Source organism: Crocodylus porosus, unplaced genomic scaffold (genome assembly GCF_001723895.1).
Source record: "Crocodylus porosus isolate Cpor-Errol unplaced genomic scaffold, CroPor_comp1, whole genome shotgun sequence".
In the NCBI taxonomy this organism is placed as follows: domain Eukaryota; kingdom Metazoa; phylum Chordata; order Crocodylia; family Crocodylidae; genus Crocodylus; species Crocodylus porosus.
In genome coordinates this window covers 14,250,784-14,269,641 of record NW_017728910.1, presented here as the reverse complement: position 1 = coordinate 14,269,641, position 18,858 = coordinate 14,250,784, and the positions used below count along the sequence as shown (strand labels likewise).

The window sequence follows — 18,858 nt, the reverse complement described above, 5'->3', positions numbered from 1 at the left end:
TTGATGTAAGGCTGTATGATTCATTGATGGGGGGAGCAAATGAACACAGCAAAATGAGGCACTTTACATGCTAAGCCACAATCTATTTTTGTCTCATAATAATGAGAGAGAGGATGGTTTGCACATGACCTAGCCTTTCAGGGGCTACCTCGCAGTCTGTAAAGATCAGAAAAATGAGTCCTTTCAGTGCCTTGCTCTTTACGGTTCACTTTTCTATTTTACTGCCAGCAGGGTTTGTTTTTGAGATCCTCTGACGTTATCTGCTGACACATGCTGACTGGTAGCAGCTCTTATGTTGTGGTTTACTTGATAGCAGTTTTGTTATTTTTAAAAGTCCATTGTCAGTTCACTTCCTTTTTGGAGCTTTTCCCCCTTCTGCTCCTTTTTTTGGTTACAAGATGGCCGAGTTGAGTGTTGCACAACAGCTGCCTTCTTACGGCTTTGCTAACTGTATCAGTGACTGAAAAACCAAAAGGCTCCACCTGTTGCAAGGAATCAAGGAGTAAGGCAGTATTTATCTCTCTGCCTATTTTCTTAAATGCCTTTCGCAAGCAAGTAACATCAGGTTGCTTGAGTACTCAGTGCAGGTATCAGTTAAACGGTGGAAAAAAGTACTTTAAAAAATGCTTTAAGGTTGCCCACTGAAAGTGGTGGACAAATATATTTTATCTTTGGTGTCCTTCATGAATGTTCAATGTAACTGTGCTAAGACCTAGCATTAGTAATCAATTTCTGAGTCAAGTGACTACTTTTAATTTCCCTCTCATGTCTGGCCAATATTTTAAACCCATGCATGGTTTTGACATACTTTCCCAGTTTACGCAGGCCACTAATTTTGAGCCCCATTCAGTCCTGGGGGCTCATCTTATCAGAAGTTGACAGTTAGGCTGTATTACCACCCTTTCCATTTTGTGATGTGCCCACATCAAATGAAATGAAGCCTATTCTTCTAATTGTTCCACCTCTAGTACCTCATTTAACATCAAAGTGCAGTTTCAGAGGTATATTAGTCATTCATCTGCTCAGTCATGAAGTGAATTATTGTTTCAGGCTGAAAAAAAAATTAAACTGAAAGAAGAACGATCTCTTTTAAATCCTTAATGTTTTTGTTGAGCTAGTTTGTTGCTGAAAATGTCAATGTGGTCGAAGCCCTGCTCAGAACTTAGAGGAGACGATGAAATCACTGAACGGTATTAAATTCTCTTGTAAGCCTTGTAATGTATTGCACCCCACATGTCTTAAGTTCAGTTTTTGATTGAGTGATTATCGGCAGCTTTGATCACACAGAGAGAGAGAGAGAGCATGAGCATGGGATAGCTGTCCCAGCGTATTACCATGCTGCTCTGAAGAGTGGTCTGACGTGCCTGTTCAGAACAGCAGTGGAGTGGAGTTAGTGTCAGTCTGTACTTTATTGGACATTTATTCATAATTGCGTGGACGGGGGGGGGTGGTCTTTGTTCAAGACCTAAAACAGGAGTTTGAATCATGTTGTCCTTCCGATTGAGGGACAGTAACTGAGCTCTTTTTACAGTGAAGGTGTAATAAGCACTCTGAATCTTTTACAAACCGAACATATGGCGGGAAAATATGTTTCCCGTCATGGATGCTCAAGAAGATGACCTAAATTGTTGGGAGCGCTGCCAAAGAAGTAAGACTGCTTAAGGATGTTGTTGAAACAGTGTTATGGTGACACATTCTGAGATGTGTCTTATGAAGGAGAGTACTTATTATGGGCCAATCAGGAAAGGCTAGTAATCTTTTGAAGACCATATGACCATCGAATCTACTGAATTCTTGGTTCCAGTGTGCAACTTGAAGCAATGAAAAATTAAACTATTCCATTTTCTCTTTTGACAGGGTCGTCATGTTAAGACAGGACAGCTTGCTGCTATTAAGGTTATGGATGTCACTGGGGTAACGTATCCTCCTTCTGCTATTTCTATAGTTGTAAATTATTAAACAGGAATGGGAAAGAAATTGCATGTAAAAACATGTGATGGCTCATAAAAGGTTGCTGCTTATACGAGGCAAGTGTATTTAGGGCCCAGTTCTACTTGCATTGAAGTCCATGGCAAAATTGCTTTAGGCTCCAGTGGAAGCAGGACTATGTACAAAATGCATTCTTTGTATAAATAAGTATGCCTTTTAGCAGAAAATATATCCAAAAGCCCCTTCCCCTTCCCCTCCCCCCTGCCCAAATCCTACCACAACCAGAACAGCTGTTAAAAATGCAATTTTTGGTTCACAGGCAATTTCAAATTCAGAAAAAATCCATTCTAAGAACAAAATGGATTGTTTTACAATTTTTTTAGAGAACAAAAGATTGGAAAATTAATTTTGGGTTATAGGAGAATGAAAGGCCAGAAGGGACTCAAGAACTCCTGTGTCACTTGATCAAGGTAGGATCATCTGTATGCTATGCCAGACAAATATTTGTCTACAACTTAAAATTTCCAGTGAGAGAGACCTCCCTGTCTCTCTAGGTAATCTGTTTCAGCCTTAACTGCCTCATCATTAGAAGGGGTTTTGGCTGTAGCTGTGTTGGTCTAGGGACATAGCTTTCAGGCACAAGTACCCTTCTTCAGGCATTGGGAGACTCTACTGTTGTTCTCTTTCCTTGGAGATCTCAGAACAAGAGCAGTCTCCCTATGCCTGAAGAAGGGTACTTGTGCCCAAAGCTTGTGAAGAACTTTGTTCCATCTACTCAGTTGGTCTGATAACAGATATCACATCTAGCCAAAGAAACTTGCCTGCTGTCATCATTAGAAAGTTCTTTTCTAATTAAGATTTCCTACATTCCAGTTTAAGCTGCTTGTCCCTTTCCTTATTGACACAGAGAATAATTCATCCCAATTCTTTTTTACAGCTACCAGTTCTGTATTTATAGGCTGTTATCAGATCTCCCCCTTCCCACTCCTTTTGTTTTCCAGACTAAATAATCCCAAATCTTTCAACGTTTTGACTTTACATGGTTTTTAGACCTAAAATAATTTTGGTGCTTTGGCTGCTTTCCCATTTGTTTATAACTTTCTTGACATGCATGGCCCAAAACAGGGCATGATACTCCAGAGCTGGCCTGAGCTCTGATGACTAGAATATAAGATTCATTCTGGGTGTGTCTGCACATGTGTATTTAATGTGCATTAGCCCAAATTTTTAAGGTGCATTAAGGGCACATGTCTACATGTGCGCACTTTTAATGTGCTTTAAAAATCATGATTTAAGGCTGTTCTAGCCTAAATTTGATACCTGCATGAATAGTTAAATCACATTAGCGAGCATGGAGATGCACTAATGCGCATTAATGTGGTGTATGTCCGTTGACTTGGGACTAACTTTAGTCCCAAGTTGAGCTGCACACCCATGTTAGTGTGCATTAGTGCGTGGACATATGGATGTGCACCTAAATCACCTTAATGTGCATTAGGCTAATGTGCATAAAGTTTAGGTGTGCATAAAAGCACATATAGACATGCCAACTGACATGCATACAACTCTTCTGTTAATACAGCCCGCAATGCTGTTAGTTTTTTTTCCCCTCCAACAGTATTACCTTGTCCACTCCTATTCTACTCTTGAGTCAGTATAACCCCAGGATCCTTTTCTGCAGTATTGCAGCCTAGCCATTTGTTCTCCATTTTGTATTTGTGTGTTTGCACTTGTCCTTATTGAATGTCATCCTAGTTAATTTGGACCATTTTTCTAATGTATCCAGGTAGTTTTGCATCCTAACTTAATTCTCTAAAGTGCCACTGTTCCCATCCAATTAAACATCATCTGCAAATGTAATAAGACTTCACTTGGTTCCATTGTCTAAGACATTAATGGAGATATTGAAAAGTACTGGACTTATGACAGATGCCTGGGAAGACATACTTGATACCTCTTCCTAGTTTGACTTTAAATCATCAGTGCTGTTCCTCTGAGCATAATTATTCAGCCAGTAATTCAGCTACCTTATCTGTTTCCTTGATTCACTTATCAAGAGATCATGACAGACCACATAAAATTTTATTGAAGTGGAAGTTAATCACATGCATTGCTCTTCCCCATCCACAAGCCCATAGAAGGTCAATAAATGTTTTTTTTAGCATTTTGAGTTTCCTTACAAACTGTTGAATGCTTAAAAACAATTAAAGTATTTTGAAAAAAGTTGCTTCAAATGAAAAATTTTAATTGTTTCAAAACTATTAAAACTGACCCACTTGAATTACTTGTATTATGTTTTATCTTTAAAACATTAAAATCACATGTCTCTTGTTTCTCCCAATCTCCATTTTTCATTGAGAAAATGTATGAAAAAATTCATACAGTTCTAGTTGTAGCTTTTCTCATGTATGTAATTTTTTCAGGACAGGAGCTGCCAGTTTTTTAAACTAATAAATGAGTTGAAGCAGCTACACTATATGTTTCTAGTTAACACAGGTTATAACTGTAGAGAAAAATGTATTGCAAAACATGGCTATTCTGGAATTTATACGAGACTGAAAAAATGAGAATTTTGAACTCGTTAAATAACAAATTAACTTGATTAAATAGTAAGACTAAGGCCTAATTACATCCTAGAAGGTCACAGAAAAAACCAGCAGTTTTCCAGTAATTCTTGGAAGTCTAAGCAGATAACTTGAAGATACATTTGAAAGAGCTTTATTGAAGAAATCACTTTTTTTTCTGGTCAGTGAAACTCTACCTTTTGTAACATAGGATTTGATCCAGACTCTGCAATTGCATGTTTGTAATTGGTTTTCAGGAATACAGCATATTAGAAATTTCCTAGCTACATAGGTATGAGTACAGTCAGTCGGCCTCGGCTGTGTGTTTAGATTTACCTTAAATGCTATGAGACTTGTTACCCTTCATCAGTGTTGACCATATGAAGGAACACCTTGAGAGGCTGGACGCCTTCAAGTCAGCCAGCCCAGACAGTTTGCACCCCAGCATACTTAAGGAGCTGGCAAACATCACAGCTCAGCCACTGGCACAGATCTTCGAGAACTTGTGGTGCTCAGGCAAAGTCCCCAAGGATTGGAAGAAGGCCAACGTGGTGCCTATCTTTAAGAAAGGGAGGAAAGTAGATCTGGGGAACTACAGGCCCATCAGCCTGATCTCTATCCCGGGGAAGATCTTGGAAAAAATTATCAGAGACCGCTCTTGACAAACTGGCCGATGGCAACATCCTGAGGGATAGCCAGCAGGGGTTTGTTGCAGGTAGGTCTTGCCTGACCAATCTCATCTCCTTCTATGACCAAGTGACATATCACCTGGATAAGGGAGAAGAGATTGACGTCATATCTGGATTTTAAAAAAGGCTTTGAGCTGGTGTCCCATGATCTCCTCATGGAAAAATTGGCCAACTGTGGCCTCGGCTATGCCACAGTCCGATGGCTGGGGAATTGGCTCTGAGGTCAGACCCAGAGGGTGGTAGTCGACCAAAGTCAATCATCGTGCTGTGCCGTGACCAGTGGGGTCCCCCAAGGTTCTGTTCTTGGACCTATACTCTTCAACATCTTCATTTAATTATGTGGGCATTGGTGTCAAAAGTGGACTGGCCAAGTTTGCCAGTGACACCAAACTTTGGGGTAGAGTATCCTCACCTGAGGACAGGCTGGTGATCCAGGCCAACTGTGACCAGCTCAGAAAATGGGTGGATGGAAACCTGATGGCATTCAACACCCAAAAATGCAACGTATTCCACCTTTGGAAGAAAAACCCGCAGCATGCTTATAGGCTTGGCAGTGGTATGCTTGCTAGCACTGCAGCCAAAAGGGACTTGGGGGTCACAATTGACCACAAGATGAATATAAGCCACCAATGTGGTGTTGCAGCTGGTAAAGCAAGCAGAACTCTGGCTTGCACCCATAGATGCTTCTCTAGCAAATCCCAGGATGCCATCCTCCCACTGTACTCTGCCTTGCTGAGGCTGCAGCTGGAGTACTGCATCCAATTCTGGGCTCCACAGTTTAAAAAGGATGAAGAAGCTTGAGAGAGTCCAGAGGAGAGCCACATGCATGATCAGAGGGCAGGAGAACAGGCCTCATGATGAGAGGCTGTGAGCTATGGGACTCTTCAGCCTGGAAAAGCACAGGCTCAGGGGGAACCTGGTGGCTACCTATAAGCATATAAGGGGTGTGCATCAAGATCTGGGGGAATGCGTGTTCACCAGAGCACCCCAAGGGGTGACAAGGTCAAATGGTCACAAACTCCACCAAGACCATTTCAGGCTGGACATAAGAAAAAAACTTCTTTACTGTCCAAGCCCCCAAAGCCTGGAACAGACTGCTGCCAGAGTCTGGACTACTTTGGACTCCTTTAAGAGTCAATTGGACGCTTATCTTGCTGGGATCTTTTGACCCCAGCTGACTTCCTGCCCCTGGGGCACAGGGCTGGACTCGATGATCTTCTGAGGTCCCCTCCAGCCCTAATGTCTATGAAATCTGTGAACCCTCAGAACATCTATAAGCAATCTGCTTTGGATTACTGAGATAAAAATGTATGGAAGCCAAATGTAAATAAATACATGGGAGATGAGAAGAAGGAAGTTGTAGTTTACCTCATTGTCTCCACAAGTCAAGTTTTATAAAATGAATGGCCAGAGAGGTACCAAACAGGCCAAACATGTTACAGGTATTGCACAATTACCTGGAGACCAGCCAGAAGTGCAAAGTAGCTATCACACAATAAAAAGCTCAAACCAGCTATAAAGTTAGACCTTGAAAATGTGTACTAACTTTTATAGTTGATTGCTATTGAGCTTTAATTTTCATGTCTAGCAGGGTTTCCTCTGCAGCTGGGAGCCTGTGTGAAACCCCTGAGCCCTGGCTGCTGTGATCCACAAAGCTCAGGGGTATGTGCAACCCCCAGGACTGCATGGGGCTCTTGGTGAACCCAGACCCGCACGGGGCTCTTGATCCCGGGTGAGCTTCATCCACAGTTGGGACCAAGAGTCCCCGCATTGGACAAGTCTCTGAGTCCCAGCTGCACCTCACAGCCACAGCTGACAGGGCTCTCAGTCTTGGCTGCACATGGCCCCTGCAGCTAGGAGCTGCTTAGCAAAAGGTTCTTCCAGCTGTGGGTACCTGCTTATCAATGGAGGAGGAGCCCAATTCTGGGCTCCCCCTATACCAACAGCAAGGTGCAGTTGGGTCTAATGCATGATCTACACAATTCTGCTTCCTACGCATGTGTGGCATGGCAGGAGGTGCAGTTGTGTGGATCATGTATTAAAATAGTCATACCTTTACCTGCACGTGTAGAGGGAGCGTTTGTCCTTCATGGTGCATTCAGAGTTCCTTTCTTAGCCTAGCATTAGGTAAGTCTGAGGCAGGGCTTGGTTCAACAGCTCTGAAACAGCAGCAGCTGCTGTAAACGTATTTTGAAAGATGGTAGCCAAAACCCAGTGATAAACAGCTTTTGCAAAATATCTTGGGTCTCACCTTTGAATAGGTTGATATTAGCTGGTTTTGGATCCAAACCACTACCTGAAGGTGGATTGGGATACAGAGATTTAAGTATGAATCTGCTGCACTACTATTTCAGAGCTCTGGCGCAGGCGAGGCTGGGCTGACCAAAATTAACAGTAATTTTTAACTTTCCCTTGTTTTTTACAGTCAATTTAACAGAAAACTGAGCTTCACCAGGGCTTTGTTCTGCTTGTCATTGCCCCATTAAAAGCCGACTTTCTAGCTCCACCTAATCCTCATTCTACCTTTTGGACTGAATGAATGAGTGGGAGAATATGCCAATTACAAGGGATCACAGTATCAGCTGAACAGTTGCAGGAAAAAAAAGTTCATAAATCAAGAACTTGTCTACAGCTTCCCAGATAAAGTGGAAAATTCCTGTGTTAAATCAGCTAGCAGCTACTCCATCACCCTTATCTTTGTCTCTGTACTGAAAATGAACCTGTTTTGCTTAAAACCTATAATCCTCCTGACCACAGTGCTTAATGTGTTTAACTTAACTATGTTCTTGCTAATTATATAGTGCAGAAGGTTGCAGCAAAAGGCCTACAAATTACAGCAGTTGGTCAGTTTGGGTAGTTGCTATTTGAATTAACAAGGGAGATTTAATTTTAAAGGGGTTGGCCCTTCGGCATGCAATACGACCCACTTTACAGAGAGAATTGTAATAAAAGTGATGGAAATAGAAGCATGGTAACAAGACTGATATTACTGTCTGTGGTATGAGACATTTATGTTGGGAAGCTACAGTAGCACCAGAGCTTTGTGTAATAATTCCCCTTTTTTTCTTGCCTCCCCTCATTTTATCTTATGTCCTGCAGCTTTTAATTTCCTCAGAATTCACACTTTATCTCTGTGGTCCTTGTAGTCTCTTCAAAGTTTAATCTTTGTTTCACATTTATTCTTTATTTAAAAATCACTCTTACTTACAGATGGATCCAAAATAAAACTTGGATCCAAATGCCTTAGGCTGCTTGTAGATGCCATAGGGGGTTATTCAGTTTAGTTTTCCTTAAATTGAAATGGTGGGTTTTTAAAAATGCTACATCAGTGTAGGGAGAATTAAACTGAATGAAACTCCCGTGACATGTACGCAAGGGTGGGGGCCCGATCCTTACCTGCCTCTTTGGTGACGGCTGTATAAAGCTGCCGATGGGTCAAGTGGTCCCTGTGCTACGTGGGACCCCCCCCCCCAGGGAACACCTGGCCCAGACAGTCCCAGGGAGCACAGCTGCCACAGAGGGAGGCACTGGGCCCCCACACAGCTCAGGAAGGCAGACAGGCTCAAAAAAAAAAAAAAAATCAGGCTCAGCGCTCTTTTTTTTTTTTTCTTTCCTTCAGTGGATCCTGCCTGAACAGGCTGCTGCCAGGTCCCACAGCCCCTGAGCTGTGCAGGGCCTGCCGGGCCCTGAGCACAGCTTCCAGCGTGCCATGCAGTGTTGCACGTCTGAGGTGTTTTATCTTGCTACGTACCAAAGTCATTAAAGCGGAATATGCCGCTGAGCATGCAAACAGCGATGCCGTTGAAGTGGTGCAAAAGGGAATTTAAGCCACTTTAAAGGCCAATTTTGTGGCATGTACAAAGGCCCCTAGTGATCATCTCTGCTTTCATTAAAGCAGCAATTTTAACACTTTTTAAGTTACTGAAGGTCTGTGTGCATGTGTTGGCAGTGTGCAGGGATCATCCTGCCTAAGTGGACAGAATTCTAAACTCCAAATGCATCTATTCGGCACTTGTACAACCAGGCCTTCCTGTAATTGAAAAGCCTAAGAGTAGAGATGTGGTAGAGTCAAAATGTAGCTGATAAATTAAAATTTCTATATTTGCAGGACAAATAGTAGCCTAGATCTTTCTTCATTTGTCTGCAGATGAGATAAACTACCCCTAGTTTCCACCTTTCCTCTGGCAGATAAACCTGAGCAATATTTATCTGGCAGTTCAACATTGAACTATAGAAGGTGAGATGGACAAGGGCTTTAAGGATGCCGCCATACTCTAAATTGCAGCTGTTTGTGCCAGTTTCTAGTTGTCTGGTTGTAGTAGGCCTGTTGTAGTATAGTAGTCACTAAAACTGGTGATTGTTTACTCAAGCTGCATAGAGTTAGGTCTTAATCTGTCCTCTTGCCACTTCCACCAGTCCCTTAATCATTTTTGCTGCTCCTCCCTGAATTCTTCCTTAAAGACTATGGTAATTTACTCTCTCTCTCTAGTAGTTCAGAAAGAAATCAGTGGTTCTCTCCATGTGCTGTATGACATCTGGTCCGAAAATATAGTTCTTCAGAAGGAGCTTGCGTATGCAGTTTAGCTGATCACCAGGGCATCTTTTCATTTGCTGAAGTCTCCCTCTGACTTCAGATTATAAAAATGAAGTTGGAACAAACCAGATGGGGGGAAACAAGAGTAATAGAAAGAGAAGGAAGTTGAAATCATCCTGTGCTCTGTAGAATAAGGCTAATCAACAGCAAGGTGTTAGCTGTGGTTTCCAGCTAAGCGGTCTCTGTGGAATTCCAGCATGTGGAATTTCAGTCACTTTAGGATAAAATTAGGCTCTATTCAATCAAATGCAGTGGGAGGAGAGAAAAAGCAAATAATGAAATGTAGAATCTCAAAATGCACGTACACATAATTCTCTTACCCAGTATCCAGCTCAGCCATTGCTGCTTTTCAGCCAAATTGAGCTGGCATGTAAGTAATTAATAACCTTTCCCTATAATATTAATAAGATCTGTTATTTTAAAAAAGTATTTTTTTTATTGGTTGATATAAGTGAATATAGCAACAACGTATTGAATAGTATGTTGATTTCAGCATAGGAAGATTTCATTTCCAAGACTGACTTCCTAGAATAAGCCAGGAGAATCACTGACAGGGATATAATATAAAATGTGAAACAACCATAACATCTAAAAGCTAAGCATCATAGTCTCTCTTGGTCACACAAACACAGAGTCTCTCTTTGTAGTCAAGAGCTCAGCAACCTCAAGAGTTTTTGGTAACAATCTTGAAAACCTGTCATGCACTGGCTAGCATGAATCTGCCACCTTGGAGAAGGTTTGAAGTTCTTACTACCTGAGGGCTGTTTAGCTGCCCATATAAAGTGTGCAGGTGTCCTACATCAGTTTTCTCATTGTACCTGGGAATCTGACTTGGAAGCAAAGCCAAATTCTAGTGTACTCGGGCAGTGAAGTGACTTCTCACCATCATGGTAGCGTTCCCTGTTGAGGCATGTAATTTGGTTCGTATGGGAAAGCTTGCACTTCTGTTGCTCCTGCTGTTCCTGCTCTTTGGACAGGGATAAACTAACACGTTTCACCAACATGGAATTTACATAAAAATTACCTTTTAAAATGTTTGTAGTCATAACTTTTAAACTTCCGTGGTTCAAATATGATCCCCTTCCCTTGAATTGGAATCGCACCAACTTCTGTCAAATCAGAACTTGTGAAAGGCATACATAAATTAGAAGAATAAGAAAAATAACAGGGGAGGGCATGAATGTGGCCTATTGTAAATTAACTGTTACAAAGATGAAGAGAAATCGCATCATGAAAAATCTGTGAGGTGTCCTTTGGTGTCACTGAGTTTTTCTTCTCCCAGGATGAAGAGGAAGAGATCAAACAGGAAATCAACATGTTAAAGAAATATTCTCATCACCGTAATATTGCTACATATTATGGTGCTTTTATTAAAAAGAACCCACCGGGAATGGATGATCAACTGTGGGTAAGTGTTTTTCTCTTTCCTGTAAACTCCAAAAGCTATTACTTTGTATCGATCTTTCCTGGAAACCATGCTTTAAAAAATGTTTTTCCATGCTTTTATAAAACTCTTGCAAGCTAAATTCAGAAAACTGCTCTGTTTTGCACAGTTAACAGCTGGGGACAGGATTATATCTTTGTTATAGGATGGGATGAAGACAAGCAAATGTGGTGAAATTTTGGGGGGCAGGAAGTTTGCCCAAAGCATTATCAGTTAAAAGATGGAAGTCGCATGCTTCGACTCTGGGAGTTCTAAACACTCGCGCTTCCCACCACCTGGGGTTGCAAATGCGAAACACCTCGCGCAGTCCGTTCAGAAGCCGCCTCTTCTGCTCCTCTGCACCTGAGTGCACAGCTTAGGATTCAGTGAGCATCTGTCATTTGGTTCCCCCTGACTTTGGGATTCAGATCGATTCCCCTAGAAAGGAAATGGTCATGATCTTAATCCAAAATCTAATCGATATTTGTCCAGCCCACATCTGGCAGCATCTGCTGCGGAAAGACCCAGGGCTGCAACATCAGCAAGCGTGTTGCTATTCAGGATTCCAGTCAGTGCTTTGACACTTTTACCTCTTGGAGACATTAAAAATTAATTAAAGAGGGTTGTGCCAGACTCTGCTCTTGGTTACACTGGGGTAAATCTGTGGTAACCCTGCAAGTAGCAACAGTGTTGCTGCGATCAGCCTTCTACCCAGTAATTACAGCTTCTGTTTTTATCTTGGCAGTTTTAGGGGAGGACACAGGGAGGTCATGTCAAAAAGGGTAAAGAGAATGAGATGAAAACCTAGCTTAAATACAGCACCCTGGGTATTATTCTCTATTCTAACTAACACTTATTTCCCCATAGAACAGCAAGTAACTAGAATTGTGCTTGTGCTGTGATCACCACGGACAGATATAAACATAGTAGTTGTCACGCTGGAGTCAACCTTTTGTAAGCTCAGGCCAGCATATCTTCCTTCAAGTTGTTTCTCCTCTGAAGTAATTAGACTGACTTTACTTTTCAAAAGTATGTGAGAGCCAAAGATTTTTTAGGGCTGTCTTTCGTTGGACTGGCTGTCTAGTTTGGATAAAATTAGACAAGCTTTTGAATGCAAGACATTCTTTGTCAGGTCCCTGGTCACAGGAAGATCAGCACAGCTATGCCTGGCTTCCAAATGTGCCTAGCTTCTTGTGATCACAGACCTGACTAAGAATGTCTTGCATTCAAAAGCTTGTCTAACTTTATCCCAACGACAGAGTTGGTACTAAAAGATCCTTGCTTGCTTCTTGCGTAAGTTCTTGACCATTATGGCTACAGCATCATGCTTACATTTAAAAAAAATAAATCACTACGTGCGAGTCTTATGATTTTTTGGGTGCTTGACTTGAGAAAGTGAAGGTACAATTCCAGTAGAAAGCAATGAAAAGCGTTGGTGGTGCCTAGCACTGGCAAATCAAATCCGTGGTGTTTTGTGGTTAATACCTTAAAAAAAACAAAAAACAAAACAAAACACTACTGGTTGCTCAGAGCTTAAAGCTATCACCAGTAGTCCCCTAGCCTGGTCTTCCATAGCCACATAACCCAACTGTGGAGCATTTGTTTTCTTAGATTTTCCTGCAGTCCAAGTCTTAACTTGGCAGCTCTTAAAGACTCCCAGTGAAATTGGTCCAGCTATGTTTTATAACATTCGCAGGCCAAAATGTCAACTACTCACAAGAACTGAAAATAGAGTGGGGGGGGGAGGCGGACCGAGAAATAGCAGAAGAGATATGCCTCCTAAACACCTGTGAAGAAAATGCAAAATAATCAGTGGGGGAGATGCTAAAGTCCCCTGTATTTCTGTTATAATGAGTTATTGTAACTTTCTTTTGCGAACATCTTTCTTATCCGTTCCTAGAAGCAGGCCTGCAAAATTGAGCTAGGAGAAGGCCATCAAGATACAAAAAATGCCTTTTTGCATTCCACGACGGTCTGTCCAGGTTGAGCTCTTAATGATCTGTTTTCTTTTCACTATCTTTCTTTCTTTCTTTTTTTGTACATTACTTGTGTTCCTCAGGAAGACTGTTGGCAGTGCACCAAAATAATAAATGCACACAACCTTTCTGAAGAGCTGGACTCTCACTACCACCAAAACATCCAACATCAGGTTCGGTATAGGGAATGCCTGTGAACTGCCAGAACAGCTGTAACAGCTGGACTTGGGGGGTGGGGAGAGCTGAGCTGTAACGTACAGAGCTAACCCTCTCCTGACAACACCCATTGCCTCAGCACCCTGTCCTTTTCCCTTAAATTCACAGGGTGCCAAGGCTGAATTCTTCCTGACTGCCCTCTTGACTCAGCACGTGGCATCAACAGTCCATCCCTTCTATGCAATGGTAGCTTTCTTCTGCTACCCATTTTGCTGTTAGCTCTCTAGCTGTAGCAGTAGCAGTCAGTCCTGAAATTTCTGCTGCTGGTGTATGTTGGTGTTGTATCTCCCTGACTAAAGCAATTATCTAACCAGGAGAGTTATTTTTGAATCTCCTGTTCAAAGACCTCTTGGCCCTGCTATGAACCAGCAGATTAAAAAAAAAAAACCCTTTAGTAGCTTAAAAAATACAATGACTTGCCCAAGTGACCAAAAGTCCCATGGAAACATCCCTCAGACATAGTATCTTGATCAAATAGTCACTTTTTTGAGGCTCTGGAATGGATACAGTCCACCTCTCAGACAGCTGGGACAAGAAGACATACAAGTCTGCCAAAGCATTCTGCTGACCCTCTCCACTGGTATAAAAAGAGAGACTTCTTATACCTTCCCTTCCCTTCCCTTTGCATTTGTTTGGGTCCTGCTTTAGCTAGATGTAACTCTATGAAGTGTTATGGCCTGTATTATGCAAAAGTAGGCAAAAAAAGCCTTTCATTTTCTTCTGCTTTTTAACTGTCTAATCTATGCATATGGCCAGAATTTAAAGCTCGCAGGCTATTGATGAAAGTAATTGGAAGTTGCATCCATCTAACGTTTGAAAGTGGTTGTGTTTGCATTTTGGAAAGTGAGGTTGCTTACAGACGTGAAAAACAAAACAACAAAGCACTTTACTTCTAGCTTGGTGCACCCCCGCGCCTAGGACAGTGCATACCCAGAAGAGGCATTGCATTAGTTTAACCTGGCTCGCCCTGATTGAATCATCTGTTAGATAAAAGCATCAAAAATCCCCACTGATGCCTCCGATCTATACATACTCTAGGGAGCTAGGTCAAGCTAATGCAATGCCTCTTCCAGGAAAGCACTGTTTTTGGTTTTCTTTTCATGTCTGTCAGTGCCCTGAATGTCCTGTGCTGGAGCTGAATGAGTTTTTCCATGGAATCCCTTTCAGAGGGGGGTGAGCGCATGCTTGTGTCTTCGCATTAAATCTCTGTTGTTCCTGGCATCTGATTGAATTGGAACATGTAAGAATTCTATCAGTCTTGCTTTGGAGATAAAGGCTTGTTTATTTTTCATTGGCTCTTTGTGGAAATAAAACTTTTTTCTGATAATGCCCAAGTAATTATTTTTATCGACATTCAAAGGGCTGATACGGAAATCAAAAAAGAAGCTCTTTCAATAGAGATTAAGATCTCTTGGAAACATGGCAAGCTTCTAACGTAAAGTATTATCGTTGCTCTTGCCACACACCTCAGATGAACGGGTCTTTCACTTTTACTACATCATATGAAATAAAAGCTACCAGAAATGAAATAATAGTTCGCTAAACCACCAAATTAGAAAGCAGCCCACAGGGTATTGTAGCGTCTCTCTCCATACTATATAGAGTAGATGCAGTTTCACAAACCTGATGCCTGGGTTAAAAGGGAATAATCGCCTCTTTACTAGAAAAAGGCAGAGAAAGGCAAGATGATGATTTTGTAAAGATTCAAATAGAAACATTTCACCTTTTATAACCAAGTATAGCTAAAATCAGGGTTCAAATTATACTTTGACTCTTGGAGTGGGGGGAAGGTGTCTGCGGGGAAAAAAGAAAAAAAAAAATTAAACCAGTTCTCTGATTAACAAGTCCACCTCAATGAAGGAGCAGTCTGCTTGGAGACCCCTGCTCCCAGGTTGATTTTTCACATCTTACAGAGGGGGCTGTAGTCTCTTACAGGGGACTCAGCCCCCCTGAGCTTCCCCTTAATTCACACCCTGGCTAAAATGTAGCTTTCACATCTGCATGATGGCTGTCTCTCCTCCGATGGTCTTAATTCCCTGCGTGTGCTGTTGATGTGTTAATGTGGGTCCCGTATATGCAGTTAAAGGGTAATACCTGAAAGAAAATTCACTGATGAGCAAAAAAGGGAGCTGTACCCCCTGGGATGGCCTACTATAGCAATGGGTATGAGGCAGTAGAGCTCTGCCAGCAGATGGACTAGGGTATTGGGTCACTCAGTACTGTGGAATGGTTTTTTTGGAAAACAAAGCTAGAGAAAATCTGAGAAATGTGAAAACATCTCTCTCATCTCACTAGGTGCCTTTGTTTGCTGGTCTGTTTTGTCAGCTGAAGTCTTCCTCCATTAATGCCAGTTTGTGCCTGTGTGGGTATGGAGACTATAAGGCACATACGAGTATCCTTTCCCCCTTCTCTGTCCCATTAATCACCAAGGACAAGCACTCCTCTCTGGGTGGGACATGGACTAGTCCCACAGGCCCCCTTCAGAAGGGGGAAATGTGACGGTGCCTCTATGTTGACCGGCTAATTAGCCATTGCCAAGTGTGGACAGCAGCAGCATGTGTGTTTCTGGTAAATGAGGGAACTTGGAGAGGAATTGGAGCTCTGTCTCTCCTGAACATAAAGAGAGACGGTCCTTGCCCAGGAGAACATGCAGTCTGAGAAGACACACCAGTGATGGGCCATGGTAATTAGCAAAGGGGTCAGAGGGATGGTAAGCACATAGCTTGCTGGCTACCAGGTTTTTTTTAAATAAGCCATCTGAAATTCCCCCTTTGCTCACCCTAAGCATTGGTTCCCAACCTTAACTCCAGTCATCTTATAACCGTATCTCTTATTGCTGGACTCCCTTCTCCATGTAAAAATAAACATTTATTATACAAAATGGCTAAAACAAATACATAAAGAGAAGGTGCCTGTAGGCTTAGTGTAAAGTGACTCTTTAAAGAGGATTGGAATGATGAGAGACTATTATGGAAGAAAATGTGGAGTCATTTGAGAGAGGCAGACATGGGGATGTTGAGGTTGGCATTGCTGGCAGGGAACCGAGAGAGCTGGTCTAAATGATGGATTTTAGGGAGAAGCACAAGTATGCAGGACCTGACAGGGGATAATAAATAATATTGAACTTGATAGGAAAGGTGATCTGATCAAAAAGAAACCCTTTCTGGGCACATTGATATTGTAAACCTGATTCTGAAAATGCTGGTGGAAGCTGTAGGGTCTCTTCTTAATTTCCATATGTTAACATATAGCATACGTCCACAGGGTAATATAGGTGCCACTTTGCAGGATGTTTGTCATCTGTCTTTATCATCTATAGTATTGAAGTGATTAACTGAAAAAGATCTGCCATGCATGTACAATAGTATTGGATTTTTCTGCTGCTTGTAGAATTGGATTTATGCGGCATGTAGACTAAGCTTCAGGCTGATGACAGCTGGGGGCAGAGCAGTGGTAAAGCAGCCATTCCCCAAGGGGAGAGAGGTACTTGCCTTCCTAGCTGGAGATGGATTGCTTCCATGGCAACCCTAACAATGAGCTGGAAGGTAGATTTATCAGGAAGATGAAAAAATTGCAAACATGCAGCCTTCAAAATACCTGTTCTTGATAAGTATCCTCAGAGTCCCCACACACATACCCAGCTTTGCTGGCCTGTGCCACAGCTGGGACAGAGGGTGAGTCAGTCAGCCTTCCCTAAGATGTAATATCACTTAAGACAGCTTGTTGGAGGGTGATTCGTCCAAGAATGACCCTAAATGCAGACAAACTCCAGCTGTAATCAGATTGCAGGGCAACAGATGCTTAGGGTTCAGAAGTGCAAATGTACAGGGAAATCATGGGAAAATGGAAAAGAAACGATTTTAAGATGTAACATTAATACCTGCAGCCATTGCTTTTTAATTACTGTGTATTTTCAGTGCTTATAATCTGAAAGGGTGAGCTTTCATCTCTAAAGTGATGATGTAAATCCAGCATAACACCCTCTGTACTTCAGATTTATACCGGAGGGCCTGGCCCATAAAAAAGCTAAATAATTGTGCCAAATCCTGCTCTTGCTTACATGCATGCAAAACCATCAGATTTAAGGGTGGCATTTGTGCTGCTGAGAGTAGATTGGTTTTGTTCTGGTTATGAGACCCCCCCCCCCCCAAAAAAAAAAAATCAGATGTTTAAACTTGGCAGGAAAATATTTAAAATGAGTCCATTCCTTCATGGCATGCATTTTGTGGTCTCAGTCCACAGGATCCGAGCACCTGATGAGAGTAAAATATGAAGGGAGTGTTTGGAGGGGAAAAAAAAGGCAGCTTAAAGCAGACTGGAGTGAAACAAACTTTTTTTTTTTTGGAGACTGACTGAGAGAACAGTGAGTTTGTCATAAAAAAGGTTTTCTGCCCCTTTGCAGCTAAGTAAGCCAAAGCAATTTAATTTTCACATCTGTTCAAAGCTGTTTCTGCAGGAACTATACATTTTATTGTCAACATAATGGACTCTCAATCTTGTGACTTTCTCCACTCATTTCTGTCTTGTTCCCAGAGTCCAAAGTCTGCTCAGAAGTTATGACAATACCTATTTGCAGGCTTTCTAAGCGACATGAATTGCTTTTCTGGCCTCATACTGTTCAAAGGCACTAACAGAAGGTAGCTAGGAAAATTACTTAAGTATGGAAGCCTACAAGGACTGTTTGTATTGTAGGCCACTTACTTCAAAGATAGGAGCCTGAAGTGTCAGCAGCTTACATTTCTGTACCCTCCTGGCTAAAGCAACTAGACATTTATATTTGTGGCTGTGGTGCCTATGCTTTAAAAGTTGAAGCCAGAAAGCTCCAGGTAATGCCACTTAATTTGCAGCCTTTTTCAGCTGTGGCACTTGCACAGTCAGTTAGTATCTGTTTGTCTCCTCCGTTCAGCATGCTGAATGGGAACATTCATTTCTACAGAATATTCTAATCGATGCTTAATACAAAATCAGTTGTTCTCTCACGTTCAGAAACAAGTTGCAGCTTTTCTGCAGAATTACGGGATGATAGTTATTGCATTTTTAATGTCCAGCTACTGGCTCCAGGTGTTAATAACTGTAGTATTAGTATAAAGTGTAATGATGTGTGTGATTGTAAAAAAGTGTGTCTTTATAAAGGAGTCATGAATGTACAGTGATCCCTTACGGGCTTCTGGGATCAAGAGACTGAAGGTGTCTGACCAGCTCCTCACATTGTACATCCAGGCACAGAAACGGTTCTTGGTGTGGCAGGGCCTTTTGCAGAGTGTGTGTGTGTAGGGGGGGAATCTATCCAGCTTGTTTCTCACCTGGTATCCACTTCTCCTGGACCTGGTATCCACGTCTCACCAAGTTCCTTACCTGTCTGTCAGTGGTGTAACTGGGACAGTGGCCCCTCCTGAAGAGGAGGGAGTCAAAATAACAATTGCTGCTGCAGCCACACAATCACAAGCGTGGCAGTGGAGGCAACCTC

The 18,858-nt window shown here is 42.0% G+C and overlaps 1 protein-coding gene across 1 annotated transcript in view; it reads left to right on the top strand.

Moving 5' to 3' along the window:
* Positions 1–18,858, top strand: part of TNIK (TRAF2 and NCK interacting kinase) — a 318,039-nt gene that overhangs the window by 175,587 nt on the left and 123,594 nt on the right. Inside the window, exons 3-4 of the mRNA XM_019532732.1 lie at positions 1,858–1,914; positions 11,059–11,184. Coding sequence (XP_019388277.1) covers positions 1,858–1,914; positions 11,059–11,184 — 183 coding nt within the window. The remainder of the gene's footprint in view (positions 1–1,857; positions 1,915–11,058; positions 11,185–18,858) is intronic.